Raw genomic sequence first — 13,972 nt, forward strand, 5'->3', positions numbered from 1 at the left:
AGACAAATTTGTACTGGATAGATTTTGGACGGATGTTCCGGCATGGACTTTGAGAGAGTTTGCAGAGTGAATGGCTCAACATTGACAAAGGATAAGGAGTCGGGAACAGGAAGTTTAAGAGAAAATTAATCGCAATTCCCAGACAATTTAAAGCCAAAAATCTTGGTGTCAGTAAATCAATGGTCTTTACCAACCATGTTGTATAAAAAAACCTGAAGATGATGAGTATCCTGTTTATCAAATACAGATTTCCATCCCTGAATATTCAATTTTATATGAATAAAGTTATAACGAGAGAAGCCAAACTTTTAAAGGATCTTTTTAAAGTTTTTTTTTTGTTCAACCCAGTTTTCGCGTTGCCCTAACATTTACTTTACCCTTTTTTGTGTGTTAACGTTTGGGGCTGCTGGATTCCTCTGTGGGGTGTGTGCTGGTCTCCTCGGGGTTTGCTGCCTCTGGGAGGCCGTTAAGGTCCGACTTGCTGGTGACTTTCTCGCCACTTTCTGGCGGGGGAACAGCGGCCCCCCCGCCGCCTCCAGCCTTGGGTTGGGTCGTGGTGGTCCCGTTGCTACTGGACACCCCGGTGTCCAACTTGCCAAAGTTGAACAGCTTGCCGGGGTTGAAGGGCTTGGTGGGAGACTGCACCTTCTCCTTCTCTGCCGCCCCGTCCTTCTTCCCGTCTGCTGGTGACTTGAGGAACTTGAAGCTGAGGAACCCCGGCAGCTTGCTCTCGCTGCCGGTCGGCGACTGGGGGGATTTGGCAGTGACTGCGCCGCCCCCTCCGCTCGACAGGAACTTTCCCTGCAGCGGGATGATCTGCTTTAACTTCAGGACGTTGTTGGAGGCCAGCAGTGAGCTGGGCCGCTTGGGTTTCTCTGCCGACTGGCCGGACTGCGCTGCTTTGGATTTGCTGTGAGCTCGGCTGTGAGACTGATCGGACGAGGAGGAGCCAGACTTTTCCTCTCCTTTCCCTGCCTCTCTCTCCTTCCTGGACTGGATGTTTTCCTTCTGTTCCTGCCTGTGTTTCTCTTCCTCCTCGCGCTGCCTCCTCTTCTGTTGCTGCTGGTAGTGTTGCTGGGCCTGACGCTCGTGCTTCTGGAAGGCAAGGAGATCATTAACGTGCTTTCACAGCTCCCCTGCCAAAGGGCTCCGCAAGGCCGAAATGCTTAAAGTCTCTCTCATCCCTTCTTTAGTAAGTAGTCTCATATTCACCAAGTTAAAGTCCAAAAGGTTTATTTGGTAGCATGGGCTTTCGGAGCGCTGCCTCTTCATCAGGTGAGTGAAGAGTTCTCTTCACTCTTCATTCACCTGATGGAAGAGGCAGCGCTCCGAAAGCTCGTGCTACCAAATAAACCTGTTGGACTTTAACTTGGTGAATATGAGACAACTAACTGTGCCCACCCCAGTCCAACACCAGCATCTCCACATCATCCCTCCTTTAAACAGGTTCCTTCCCACTGTTGCCGTTGACACGTTGCTCTCGGCTACGGTCCCACAACCCACTGCTAACAAGAACAGATTTGCCCCAATAGAACGACTAACCTTAAATGCCTCCCTGCGCTGATATTCCAGCTTTGCCATTTCCTCAGCCACCCAGGACGGGACGTCGGGAATTGCGATTTGGAGCACATACTTCAGCAGGAACGCAAAGTGCTACAGGAGTCACAAACATTATTCGAGATTTGTCAATGGGATATACCCCACACCCCCTCACTGTAACACTCTGATATACCCCGCACCCCCTCACTGTAACACTCTGATATACCCCGCACCCCCTCACTGTGACACTCTGACATACCCCGCACCCCCTCACTGTGACACTCTGATATACCCCACACCCCTCACTGTAACACTCTGATATACCCTGCACCCCTCACTGTAACACTCTGATATATCCCACACCCCTCACTGTAACACTCTGATATATCCCACACCCCCTCACTGTAACACTCTGATATATCCCACACCCCCTCACTGTAACACTCTGATATACCCCGCACCCCCTCACTGTGACACTCTGATATATCCCACACCCCCTCACTGTGACACTCTGATATATCCCACACCCCTCACTGTAACACTCTGATATATCCCACACCCCCTCACTGTAACACTCTGATATATCCCACACCCCCTCACTGTGACACTCTGATATATCCCACACCCCTCACTGTAACACTCTGATATATCCCACACCCCTCACTGTAACACTGATATACCCCACACTCCTCACTGTAACACTCTGATATACCCCGCAACCCCTCACTGTAACACTCTGATATACCCACACCCCTCACTGTAACACTCTGATATATCCCACACCCCCCATTGTAACACTCTGATATACACCGCACCCCCTCACTGTAACACTCTGATATATCCCACACCCCTCACTGTAACACTCTGATATACCCCACACCCCTCACTGTAACACTCTGATATACCCCACACCCCTCACTGTAACACTCTGATATAACCCACACCCCTCACTGTTACACTCTGATATATCCCACACCCCTCACTGTAACACTCTGATATACCCCGCACCCCCTCACTGTAACACTCTGATATATCCCACACCCCCTCACTGTAACACTCTGATATACCCCACACCCCCTCACTGTAACACTTGGATATACCCCACACCCTCACTGTAATACTCTGATATACCCCACACCACCTCACTGTGTTACTCTGATATACCTCGCACCCCCTCACTGTCGCACTCTGATATAACCCGCACCCCCTCACTGTGACACTCTGATATACCCTGCACCCCCTCACTGTAACACCCTGATATATCCCACACCCCTCACTGTAACACTCTGATATACCCCACACCCCTCACTGTAACACTCTGATATACCCCACACCCCTCACTGTAACACTCTGATATAACCCACACCCCTCACTGTTACACTCTGATATAACCCGCACCCCTCACTGTAACACTCTGATATACCCCGCACCCCCTCACTGTAACTCTCTGATATATCCCACACCCCCTCACTGTAACACTCTGATATATCCCACACCCCCCATTGTAACACTCTGATATACACCGCACCCCCTCACTGGAACACTCTGATATATCCCACACCCCTCACTGTAACACTCTGATATACCCCACACCCCTCACTGTAACACTCTGATATACCCCACACCCCTCACTGTAACACTCTGATATAACCCACACCCCTCACTGTTACACTCTGATATATCCCACACCCCTCACTGTAACACTCTGATATACCCCACACCCCCTCACTGTAACACTCTGATATACCCCACACCCCCTCACTGTAACACTTGGATATACCCCACACCCCCTCACTGTAACACTCTGATATACCCCACACCCTCACTGTAACACTTGGATATACCCCACACCCCCTCACTGTAACACTCTGATATACCCCACACCCTCACTGTAACACTCTGATATACCCCACACCACCTCACTGTGTTACTGATATACCTCGCACCCCCTCACTGTCGCACTCTGATATAACCCGCACCCCCTCACTGTGACACTCTGATATACCCTGCACCCCCTCACTGTAACACCCTGATATATCCCACACCCCTCACTGTAACACTCTGATATACCCCACACCCCTCACTGTAACACTCTGATATACCCCACACCCCTCACTGTAACACTCTGATATAACCCACACCCCTCACTGTTACACTCTGATATAACCCGCACCCCTCACTGTAACACTCTGATATACCCCGCACCCCCTCACTGTAACACTCTGATATATCCCACACCCCCTCACTGTAACACTCTGATATACCCCACACCCCCTCACTGTAACACTTGGATATACCCCACACCCCCTCACTGTAACACTCTGATATACCCCACCCCCTCACTGTAACACTCTGATATACCCCACACCTCTCACTGTAACACTCTGATATACCTCGCACCCCCTCACTGTCGCACTCTGATATAACCCGCACCCCCTCACTGTGACACTCTGATATACCCTGCACCCCCTCACTGTAACACCCTGATATATCCCACACCCCTCACTGTAACACTCTGATATACCCCGCACCCCCTCACTGTAACACTCTGATATATCCCACACCCCCTCACTGTAACACTCTGATATACCCCACACCCCTCACTGTAACACTCTGATATACCCCGCACCCCCTCACTGTGACACTCTGATATACCCCGCACCCCCTCACTGTCACACTCTGATATAACCCGCACCCCTCACTGTAACACTCTGATATACCCCGCACCCCCTCACTGTGACACTCTGATATACCCCGCACCCCCTCACTGTCACACTCTGATATAACCCGCACCCCCTCACTGTAACACTCTGATATACCCCACACCCCGCACTGTAACACTCTGATATACCCCACACCCAACACTGTAACACTCGGATATATCCCACACCCCCCACTGTAACACTCTGATATATCCCACACCCCTCACTGTAACACTCTGATATACCCCACACCCCTTACTGTAACACTCTGATATACCCCACACCCCTTACTGTAACACTCTGATATATCCCACACCCCTCACTGTAACACTCTGATATACCCCACACCCCTTACTGTAACACTCTGATATACCCCACACCCCTCACTGTAACACTCTGATATACCCCACACCCCTTACTGTAACACTCTGATATACCCCACACCCCTCACTGTAACACTCTGATATACCCCACACCCCTTACTGTAACACTCTGATATACCCCACACCCCTCACTGTAACACTCTGATATACCCCACACCCCTTACTGTAACACTCTGATATACCCCACACCCCTCACTGTAACACTCTGATATACCCCGCACCCCCTCACTGTCACACTCTGATATACCACACACCCTCACTGCAACACTCTGATATACCCCGCACCCCCTCACTGTAACACTCTGATATACCCCACACCCCTCACTGTAACACTCTGATATACCCCACACCCCTCACTGTAACACTCTGATATATCCCACACCCCTCACTGTAACACTCTGATATATCCCACACCCCTCACTGTAACACTCTGATATACCCCACACCCCTCACTGTAACACTCTGATATACCCCACATCCCTCACTGTAACACTCTGATATACCCACACCCCTCACTATAACACTCTGATATACCCCACACCCCTCACTGTAACACTCTGATATACCCCACACCCCTCACTGTAACACTCTAATATACCCCACACCCCTCACTGTAACACTCTGATATATCCCACACCCCTTACTGTAACACTCTGATATATCCCACACCCCTTACTGTAAAACTCTGATATACTCCACACCCCTCACTGTAACACTGATATACCCCACACCCCTTACTGTAACACACTGATATATCCCACACCCCTCACTGTAACACTCTGATATACCCCACACCCCTCACTGTAACACTCTGATATATCCCACACCCCTCACTGTAACACTCTGATATATCCCACACCCCTCACTGTAACACTCTGATATACCCCACACCCCTCACTGTAACACTCTGATATACCCCACATCCCTCACTGTAACACTCTGATATACCCACACCCCTCACTATAACACTCTGATATACCCCACACCCCTCACTGTAACACTCTGATATACCCCACACCCCTCACTGTAACACTCTAATATACCCCACACCCCTCACTGTAACACTCTGATATACCCCACACTTTCCCTCTCTCTGGCTCTGATTTTCCCCCCTTACCTCCAGGATCACCACGAGGATGATGGCCATCTCGGAGCTGAGTGAGGGGAACAGGCGCTGCAGTTGTCCACACTGTCCAATCAGATAGCAGTTAATGATGATGGCTAACACCCCCATCGTCTCCATGACACTCTGTGGGGAAACAGCAAGAAACCAAACTCAGTGGATCCACAACGTTGCTGCGTTAGTGTAGCGCCACTGGAACAGCGCGCCTGCGACAGGCATTGGATTAGCTCGCCGCAGTAACATCCAGTACAAGATCAGCCTCACTCTCCATCATATTTAGGAGTAAGACAATAGTAACAGCCCTGTGTATATTACAGAGAATAGCAGTCCCTGTGTATATTATAGAGAATAGCAGTCCCTGTGTATATTATAGAGAATAGCTGTCCCTGTGTATATTATAGAGAATAGCTGTCCCTGTGTATATTACAGAGAATAGCAGCCTCTGTGTATATTATAAAGAATAGCTGTCCCTGTGTATATTACAGAGAATAGCAGTCCCTGTGTATATTATAGAGAATAGCTGTCCCTGTGTATATTATAGAGAATAGCAGCCTCTGTGTATATTATAGAGAATAGCTGTCCCTGTGTATATTACAGAGAATAGCAGTCCCTGTGTATATTATAGAGAATAGCAGTCCCTGTGTATATTACAGAGAATAGCAGCCCCTGTATATTATAGAGAATAGCAGTCCCTGTGTATATTATAGAGAATAGCAGTCCCTGTGTATATTATAGAGAATAGCAGTCCCTGTGTATATTACAGAGAATAGCAGTCCCTGTGTATATTATAGAGAATAGCAGTCCCTGTGTATATTATAGAGAATAGCAGTCCCTGTGCATATTATAGAGAATAGCAGTCCCTGTGTATATTATAGAGAATAGCAGTCCCTGTGTATATTATAGAGAATAGCAGCCTCTGTGTATATTACAGAGAATAGCAGTCCCTGTGTATATTATAGAGAATAGCAGCCCCTGTATATTATAGAGAATAGCAGTCCCTGTGTATATTATGCAGAATAGCAGCCCCTGTGTATATTATAGAGAATAACAGTCCCTGTCTATATTATAGAGAATAGCAGTCCCTGTGTATATTACAGAGAATAGCAGTCCCTGTGTATATTATAGAGAATAGCAGCCCCTGTATATTATAGAGAATAGCAGTCCCTGTGTATATTATAGAGAATAGCAGTCCCTGTGTTTATTATAGAGAATAGCAGCCCCTGTATATTATAGAGAATAGCAGTCCCTGTGTATATTATAGAGAATAGCGGTCCCTGTGTATATTATAGTGAATAGCAGCCCCTGTGTATATTATAGAGAATAGCAGTCCCTGTGTATATTAGACAGAATAGCAGCCCCTGTATATTATAGAGAATAGCAGTCCCTGTGGATATTATAGAGAATAGCAGTCCCTGTGTATATTATACAGAATAGCAGCCCCTGTATATTATAGAGAATAGCAGTCCCTGTGTATATTATAGAGAATAGCAGTCCCTGTGTATATTACAGAGAATAGCAGTCTTTGTGTATATTATAGAGAATAGCAGTCCCTGTGTATATTACAGAGAATAGCAGCCCCTGTGGAGATTATAGAGAATAGCAGTCCCTGTGTATATTATAGAGAATAGCAACCCCTGTGTATATTACAGAGAATAGCAGCCCCTTGTATATTATAGAGAATAGCAGCTCCTGTGTATATTGTAGAGAATAGCAGCCCCTGTGTATATTACAGAGAATAGCAGCCCCTTGTATATTATAGAGAATAGCAGCTCCTGTGTATATTATAGAGAATAGCAGTCCCTGTGTATATTATAGAGAATAGCAGCCCCTGTGTATATTACAGAGAATAGCAGTCCCTGTGTATATTATAGAGAATAGCAGTCCCTGTGTATATTATAGAGAATAGCAGCTCCTGTGTATATTATAGAGAATAGCAGTCCCTGTGTATATTATAGAGAATAGCAGCCCGCGTGTATATTATAGAGAATAGCAGTCCCTGTGTATATTATGGAGAATAGCAGTCCCTGTGTATATTATGGAGAATAGCAGTCCCTGTGTATATTATAGAGAATAGCAGTCCCTGTGTATATTACAGAGAATAGCAGTCCCTGTGTATATTATAGAGAATAGCAGTCCCTGTGTATATTATGGAGAATAGCAGCCCCTGTATATTATAGAGAATAGCAGCCCCTGTGTATATTATAGAGAATAGCAGCCCGCGTGTATATTATGGAGAATAGCAGCCCCTGTGTATATTATAGAGAATAGCAGCCCCTGTATATTATAGAGAATAGCAACCCCTGTATATTATAGAGAATAGCAGCCCCTGTATATTATAGAGAATAGCAGCCCCTGTATATTATAGAGAATAGCAGCCCGCGTGTATATTATAGAGAATAGCAGCCCCTGTATATTATAGAGAATAGCAGCCCCTGTATATTATAGAGAATAGCAGCCCGCGTGTACATTATGGAGAATAGCAGCCCCTGTGTATATTATAGAGAATAGCAGCCCCTGTATATTATAGAGAATAGCAGCCCCTGTATATTATAGAGAATAGCAGCCCTGTGTATATTATGGAGAATAGCAGCCCCTGTGTATATTATAGAGAATAGCAGTCCCTGTGGATATTATAGAGAATAGCAGTCCCTGTGTATATTATACAGAATAGCAGCCCCTGTATATTATAGAGAATAGCAGTCCCTGTGTATATTATAGAGAATAGCAGTCCCTGTGTATATTACAGAGAATAGCAGTCTCTGTGTATATTATAGAGAATAGCAGTCCCTGTGTATATTACAGAGAATAGCAGCCCCTGTGGAGATTATAGAGAATAGCAGTCCCTGTGTATATTATAGAGAATAGCAACCCCTGTGTATATTACAGAGAATAGCAGCCCCTTGTATATTATAGAGAATAGCAGCTCCTGTGTATATTGTAGAGAATAGCAGCCCCTGTGTATATTACAGAGAATAGCAGCCCCTTGTATATTATAGAGAATAGCAGCTCCTGTGTATATTATAGAGAATAGCAGTCCCTGTGTATATTATAGAGAATAGCAGCCCCTGTGTATATTACAGAGAATAGCAGTCCCTGTGTATATTATAGAGAATAGCAGTCCCTGTGTATATTATAGAGAATAGCAGCTCCTGTGTATATTATAGAGAATAGCAGTCCCTGTGTATATTATAGAGAATAGCAGCCCGCGTGTATATTATAGAGAATAGCAGTCCCTGTGTATATTATGGAGAATAGCAGTCCCTGTGTATATTATGGAGAATAGCAGTCCCTGTGTATATTATAGAGAATAGCAGTCCCTGTGTATATTACAGAGAATAGCAGTCCCTGTGTATATTATAGAGAATAGCAGTCCCTGTGTATATTATGGAGAATAGCAGCCCCTGTATATTATAGAGAATAGCAGCCCCTGTGTATATTATAGAGAATAGCAGCCCGCGTGTATATTATGGAGAATAGCAGCCCCTGTGTATATTATAGAGAATAGCAGCCCCTGTATATTATAGAGAATAGCAACCCCTGTATATTATAGAGAATAGCAGCCCCTGTATATTATAGAGAATAGCAGCCCCTGTATATTATAGAGAATAGCAGCCCGCGTGTATATTATAGAGAATAGCAGCCCCTGTATATTATAGAGAATAGCAGCCCCTGTATATTATAGAGAATAGCAGCCCGCGTGTACATTATGGAGAATAGCAGCCCCTGTGTATATTATAGAGAATAGCAGCCCCTGTATATTATAGAGAATAGCAGCCCCTGTATATTATAGAGAATAGCAGCCCTGTGTATATTATGGAGAATAGCAGCCCCTGTGTATATTATAGAGAATAGCAGTCCCTGTGGATATTATAGAGAATAGCAGTCCCTGTGTATATTATACAGAATAGCAGCCCCTGTATATTATAGAGAATAGCAGTCCCTGTGTATATTATAGAGAATAGCAGTCCCTGTGTATATTACAGAGAATAGCAGTCTCTGTGTATATTATAGAGAATAGCAGTCCCTGTGTATATTACAGAGAATAGCAGCCCCTGTGGAGATTATAGAGAATAGCAGTCCCTGTGTATATTATAGAGAATAGCAACCCCTGTGTATATTACAGAGAATAGCAGCCCCTTGTATATTATAGAGAATAGCAGCTCCTGTGTATATTGTAGAGAATAGCAGCCCCTGTGTATATTACAGAGAATAGCAGCCCCTTGTATATTATAGAGAATAGCAGCTCCTGTGTATATTATAGAGAATAGCAGCCCGCGTGTACATTATGGAGAATAGCAGCCCCTGTGTATATTATAGAGAATAGCAGCCCCTGTATATTATAGAGAATAGCAGCCCCTGTATATTATAGAGAATAGCAGCCCTGTGTATATTATGGAGAATAGCAGCCCCTGTGTATATTATAGAGAATAGCAGTCCCTGTGTATATTATAGAGAATAGCAGCTCCTGTGTATATTATAGAGAATAGCAGCTCCTGTGTATATTATAGAGAATAGCAGCCCGCGTGTATATTATAGAGAATAGCAGCTCCTGTGTATATCATAGAGAATAGCAGCCCGCGTGTATATTATAGAGAATAGCAGCTCCTGTGTATATTACAGAGAATAGCAGCCCCTGTGTATATTATAGAGAATAGCAGCCCCTGTGTATATTATAGAGAATAGCAGCCCGCGTGTATATTATGGAGAATAGCAGCCCGCGTGTATATTATGGAGAATAGCAGCCCGCGTGTATATTATGGAGAATAGCAGCCCCTGTGTATATTATAGAGAATAGCAGCCCCTGTGTATATTATGGAGAATAGCAGCCCGCGTGTATATTGTAGAGAATAGCAGCCCGCGTGTATATTATGGAGAATAGCAGCCCGCGTGTATATTATAGAGAATAGCAGCCCGCGTGTATATTATGGAGAATAGTAGATACTATTATGCTTTAAGAAACAATCTAAAAGTCACATTCCTGCAAGTGATGCACTGAGTGGATGAGTGTGAATGCCGGTCCTACCTGCCACTGACCAATACTGTCGACTCTCTGCCCAAAGGGCCTCTGGGAGCCAGTGCACAGTTTGAAGGCATCGCTGCGGATCTCAATGATATTATTGATGAGGGCACACATCGCCGCGAGGGGGAATGCTGAGGAGAACAGAACCACATACCCAAACTGAATAAACATCTCTTGGTAATCCTGGAAAGTGTCCTGAAAGAAAGAGCAAAGGGAGCTTTTAAGAATCTGTGCACAAATTATTCAGGGAGGCATGCAGCGAGAGAAAGTGACTCAACCGGCCAATGGGATCCTGGGCTTGTAACTCGAGGTTGAGAGTACAAAGGTCAGCAGGTCATGGTGAATCTGTGTCAAACACTTGCTCAGCCTCAGCAAGTTGTTGTTGGTGAAAATGAAAGGACAGAAAGTGGGAGAGAGAGTGAAGCTGGAATGAGTCGTGGCAAAAAGAGAAAGAAAACAAAGAGGTCGCAATGAGGCGCCCACTGGCCCAGTGGCTATCCTCACTAACACACCCTATCCAGTGTTACAGTACACTGCACTGTTACTGTACACCACACTGTTACTGCACTGTTACTGTACACCACACTGTTACTGCACTGTTACTGCACTGTTACTGTACACCACACTGTTACTGTACACTGCATTTTTACTGTACACTGCATCATTACTGCACTGTTATAGTACATTGTACTGTTATTGTACACTGCACTGTTCCTTTTAAGTTACTGTACACCACTGTTACTGTACATGGCACTGTTACTGCACTGTTACTGTACATGGCACTGTTACTGTACACGGCACTGTTACTGCACTGTTACTGTACACGGCACTGTTACTGTACACGGCACTGTTACTGCACTGTTACTGTACACGGCACTGTTACTGTACACGGCACTGTTACTGCACTGTTACTGTACATGGCACTGTTACTGTACACGGCACTGTTACTGCACTGTTACTGTACACGGCACTGTTACTGCACTGTTACTGTACACGGCACTGTTACTGCACTGTTACTGTACACGGCACTGTTACTGTACACGGCACTGTTACTGCACTGTTACTGTACACGGCACTGTTACTGTACACGGCACTGTTACTGCACTGTTACTGTACACGGCACTGTTACTGTACACGGCACTGTTACTGCACTGTTACTGTACATGGCACTGTTACTGTACACGGCACTGTTACTGCACTGTTACTGTACACGGCACTGTTACTGTACACGGCACTGTTACTGCACTGTTACTGTACATGGCACTGTTACTGTACACGGCACTGTTACTGCACTGTTACTGTACACGGCACTGTTACTGCACTGTTACTGTACACGGCACTGTTACTGCACTGTTACTGTACACGGCACTGTTACTGTACACGGCACTGTTACTGCACTGTTACTGTACATGGCACTGTTACTGTACACGGCACTGTTACTGCACTGTTACTGTACACGGCACTGTTACTGTACACGGCACTGTTACTGCACTGTTACTGTACATGGCACTGTTACTGCACTGTTACTGTACACGGCACTGTTACTGCACTGTTACTGTACACGGCACTGTTACTGCACTGTTACTGTACATGGCACTGTTACTGTACACGGCACTGTTACTGCACTGTTACTGTACACGGCACTGTTACTGTACACGGCACTGTTACTGCACTGTTACTGTACACGGCACTGTTACTGCACTGTTACTGTACACGGCACTGTTACTGCACTGTTACTGTACACGGCACTGTTACTGCACTGTTACTGTACACGGCACTGTTACTGCACTGTTACTGTACATGGCACTGTTACTGCACTGTTACTGTACACGGCACTGTTACTGCACTGTTACTGTACATGGCACTGTTACTGTACACGGCACTGTTACTGCACTGTTACTGTACACGGCACTGTTACTGTACACGGCACTGTTACTGCACTGTTACTGTACACGGCACTGTTACTGTACACTGCACTGTTACTGTACACTGCACTGTTACTGTACACTGCACTGTTACTGTACACGGCACTGTTACTGCACTGTTACTGTACACGGCACTGTTACTGCACTGTTACTGTACACTGCACTGTTACTGTACACTGCACTGTTACTGTACACGGCACTGTTACTGCACTGTTACTGTACACGGCACTGTTACTGCACTGTTACTGTACACGGCACTGTTACTGTACACTGCACTGTTACTGTACACTGCACTGTTACTGTACACTGCACTGTTACTGTACACGGCACTGTTACTGCACTGTTACTGTACACGGCACTGTTACTGCACTGTTACTGTACACGGCACTGTTACTGTACACGGCACTGTTACTGCACTGTTACTGTACACGGCACTGTTACTGCACTGTTACTGTACACGGCACTGTTACTGCACTGTTACTGTACACGGCACTGTTACTGTACACGGCACTGTTACTGCACTGTTACTGCACTGTTACTGTACACGGCACTGTTACTGCACTGTTACTGTACATGGCACTGTTACTGCACTGTTACTGTACATGGCACTGTTACTGCACTGTTACTGTACACGGCACTGTTACTGCACTGTTACTGTACACGGCACTGTTACTGTACACGGCACTGTTACTGCACTGTTACTGTACACGGCACTGTTACTGCACTGTTACTGTACACGGCACTGTTACTGCACTGTTACTGTACATGGCACTGTTACTGTACACGGCACTGTTACTGCACTGTTACTGTACACTGCACTGTTACTGTACACTGCACTGTTACTGTACACGGCACTGTTACTGCACTGTTACTGTACACTGCACTGTTACTGTACACGGCACTGTTACTGTACACGGCACTGTTACTGCACTGTTACTGTACACGGCACTGTTACTGCACTGTTACTGTACACGGCACTGTTACTGCACTGTTACTGTACATGGCACTGTTACTGTACACGGCACTGTTACGGCACTGTTACTGTACACGGCACTGTTACTGTACACGGCACTGTTACTGCACTTACTGTACACGGCACTGTTACTGCACTTACTGTACACGGCACTGTTACTGTACACGGCACTGTCACTGCACTGTTACTGTACACGGCACTGTTACTGCACTGTTACTGTACACGGCACTGTTACTGTGCTGTTACTGTACACGGCACTGTTACTGCACTTACTGTACACGGCACTGTTACTGTGCTGTTACTGTAC

The 13,972-nt window shown here is 45.7% G+C and overlaps 1 protein-coding gene across 1 annotated transcript in view; it reads right to left on the reverse strand.

Moving 5' to 3' along the window:
• Positions 1-340: 340 nt before the first annotated feature.
• ano8b (anoctamin 8b) overlaps positions 341-13,972 on the reverse strand; it is an 89,813-nt gene continuing 76,181 nt past the window's right edge. Inside the window, exons 15-18 of the mRNA XM_078198554.1 lie at positions 10,771-10,962; positions 5,742-5,873; positions 1,543-1,653; positions 341-1,095 (exon numbers count right to left, since the gene is read on the reverse strand). Coding sequence (XP_078054680.1) covers positions 391-1,095; positions 1,543-1,653; positions 5,742-5,873; positions 10,771-10,962 — 1,140 coding nt within the window. The 3' untranslated portion in view covers positions 341-390. The remainder of the gene's footprint in view (positions 1,096-1,542; positions 1,654-5,741; positions 5,874-10,770; positions 10,963-13,972) is intronic.

The sequence above is a fragment of the Mustelus asterias genome, chromosome 26 (assembly GCF_964213995.1).
Source record: "Mustelus asterias chromosome 26, sMusAst1.hap1.1, whole genome shotgun sequence".
Classification (NCBI taxonomy): domain Eukaryota; kingdom Metazoa; phylum Chordata; class Chondrichthyes; order Carcharhiniformes; family Triakidae; genus Mustelus; species Mustelus asterias.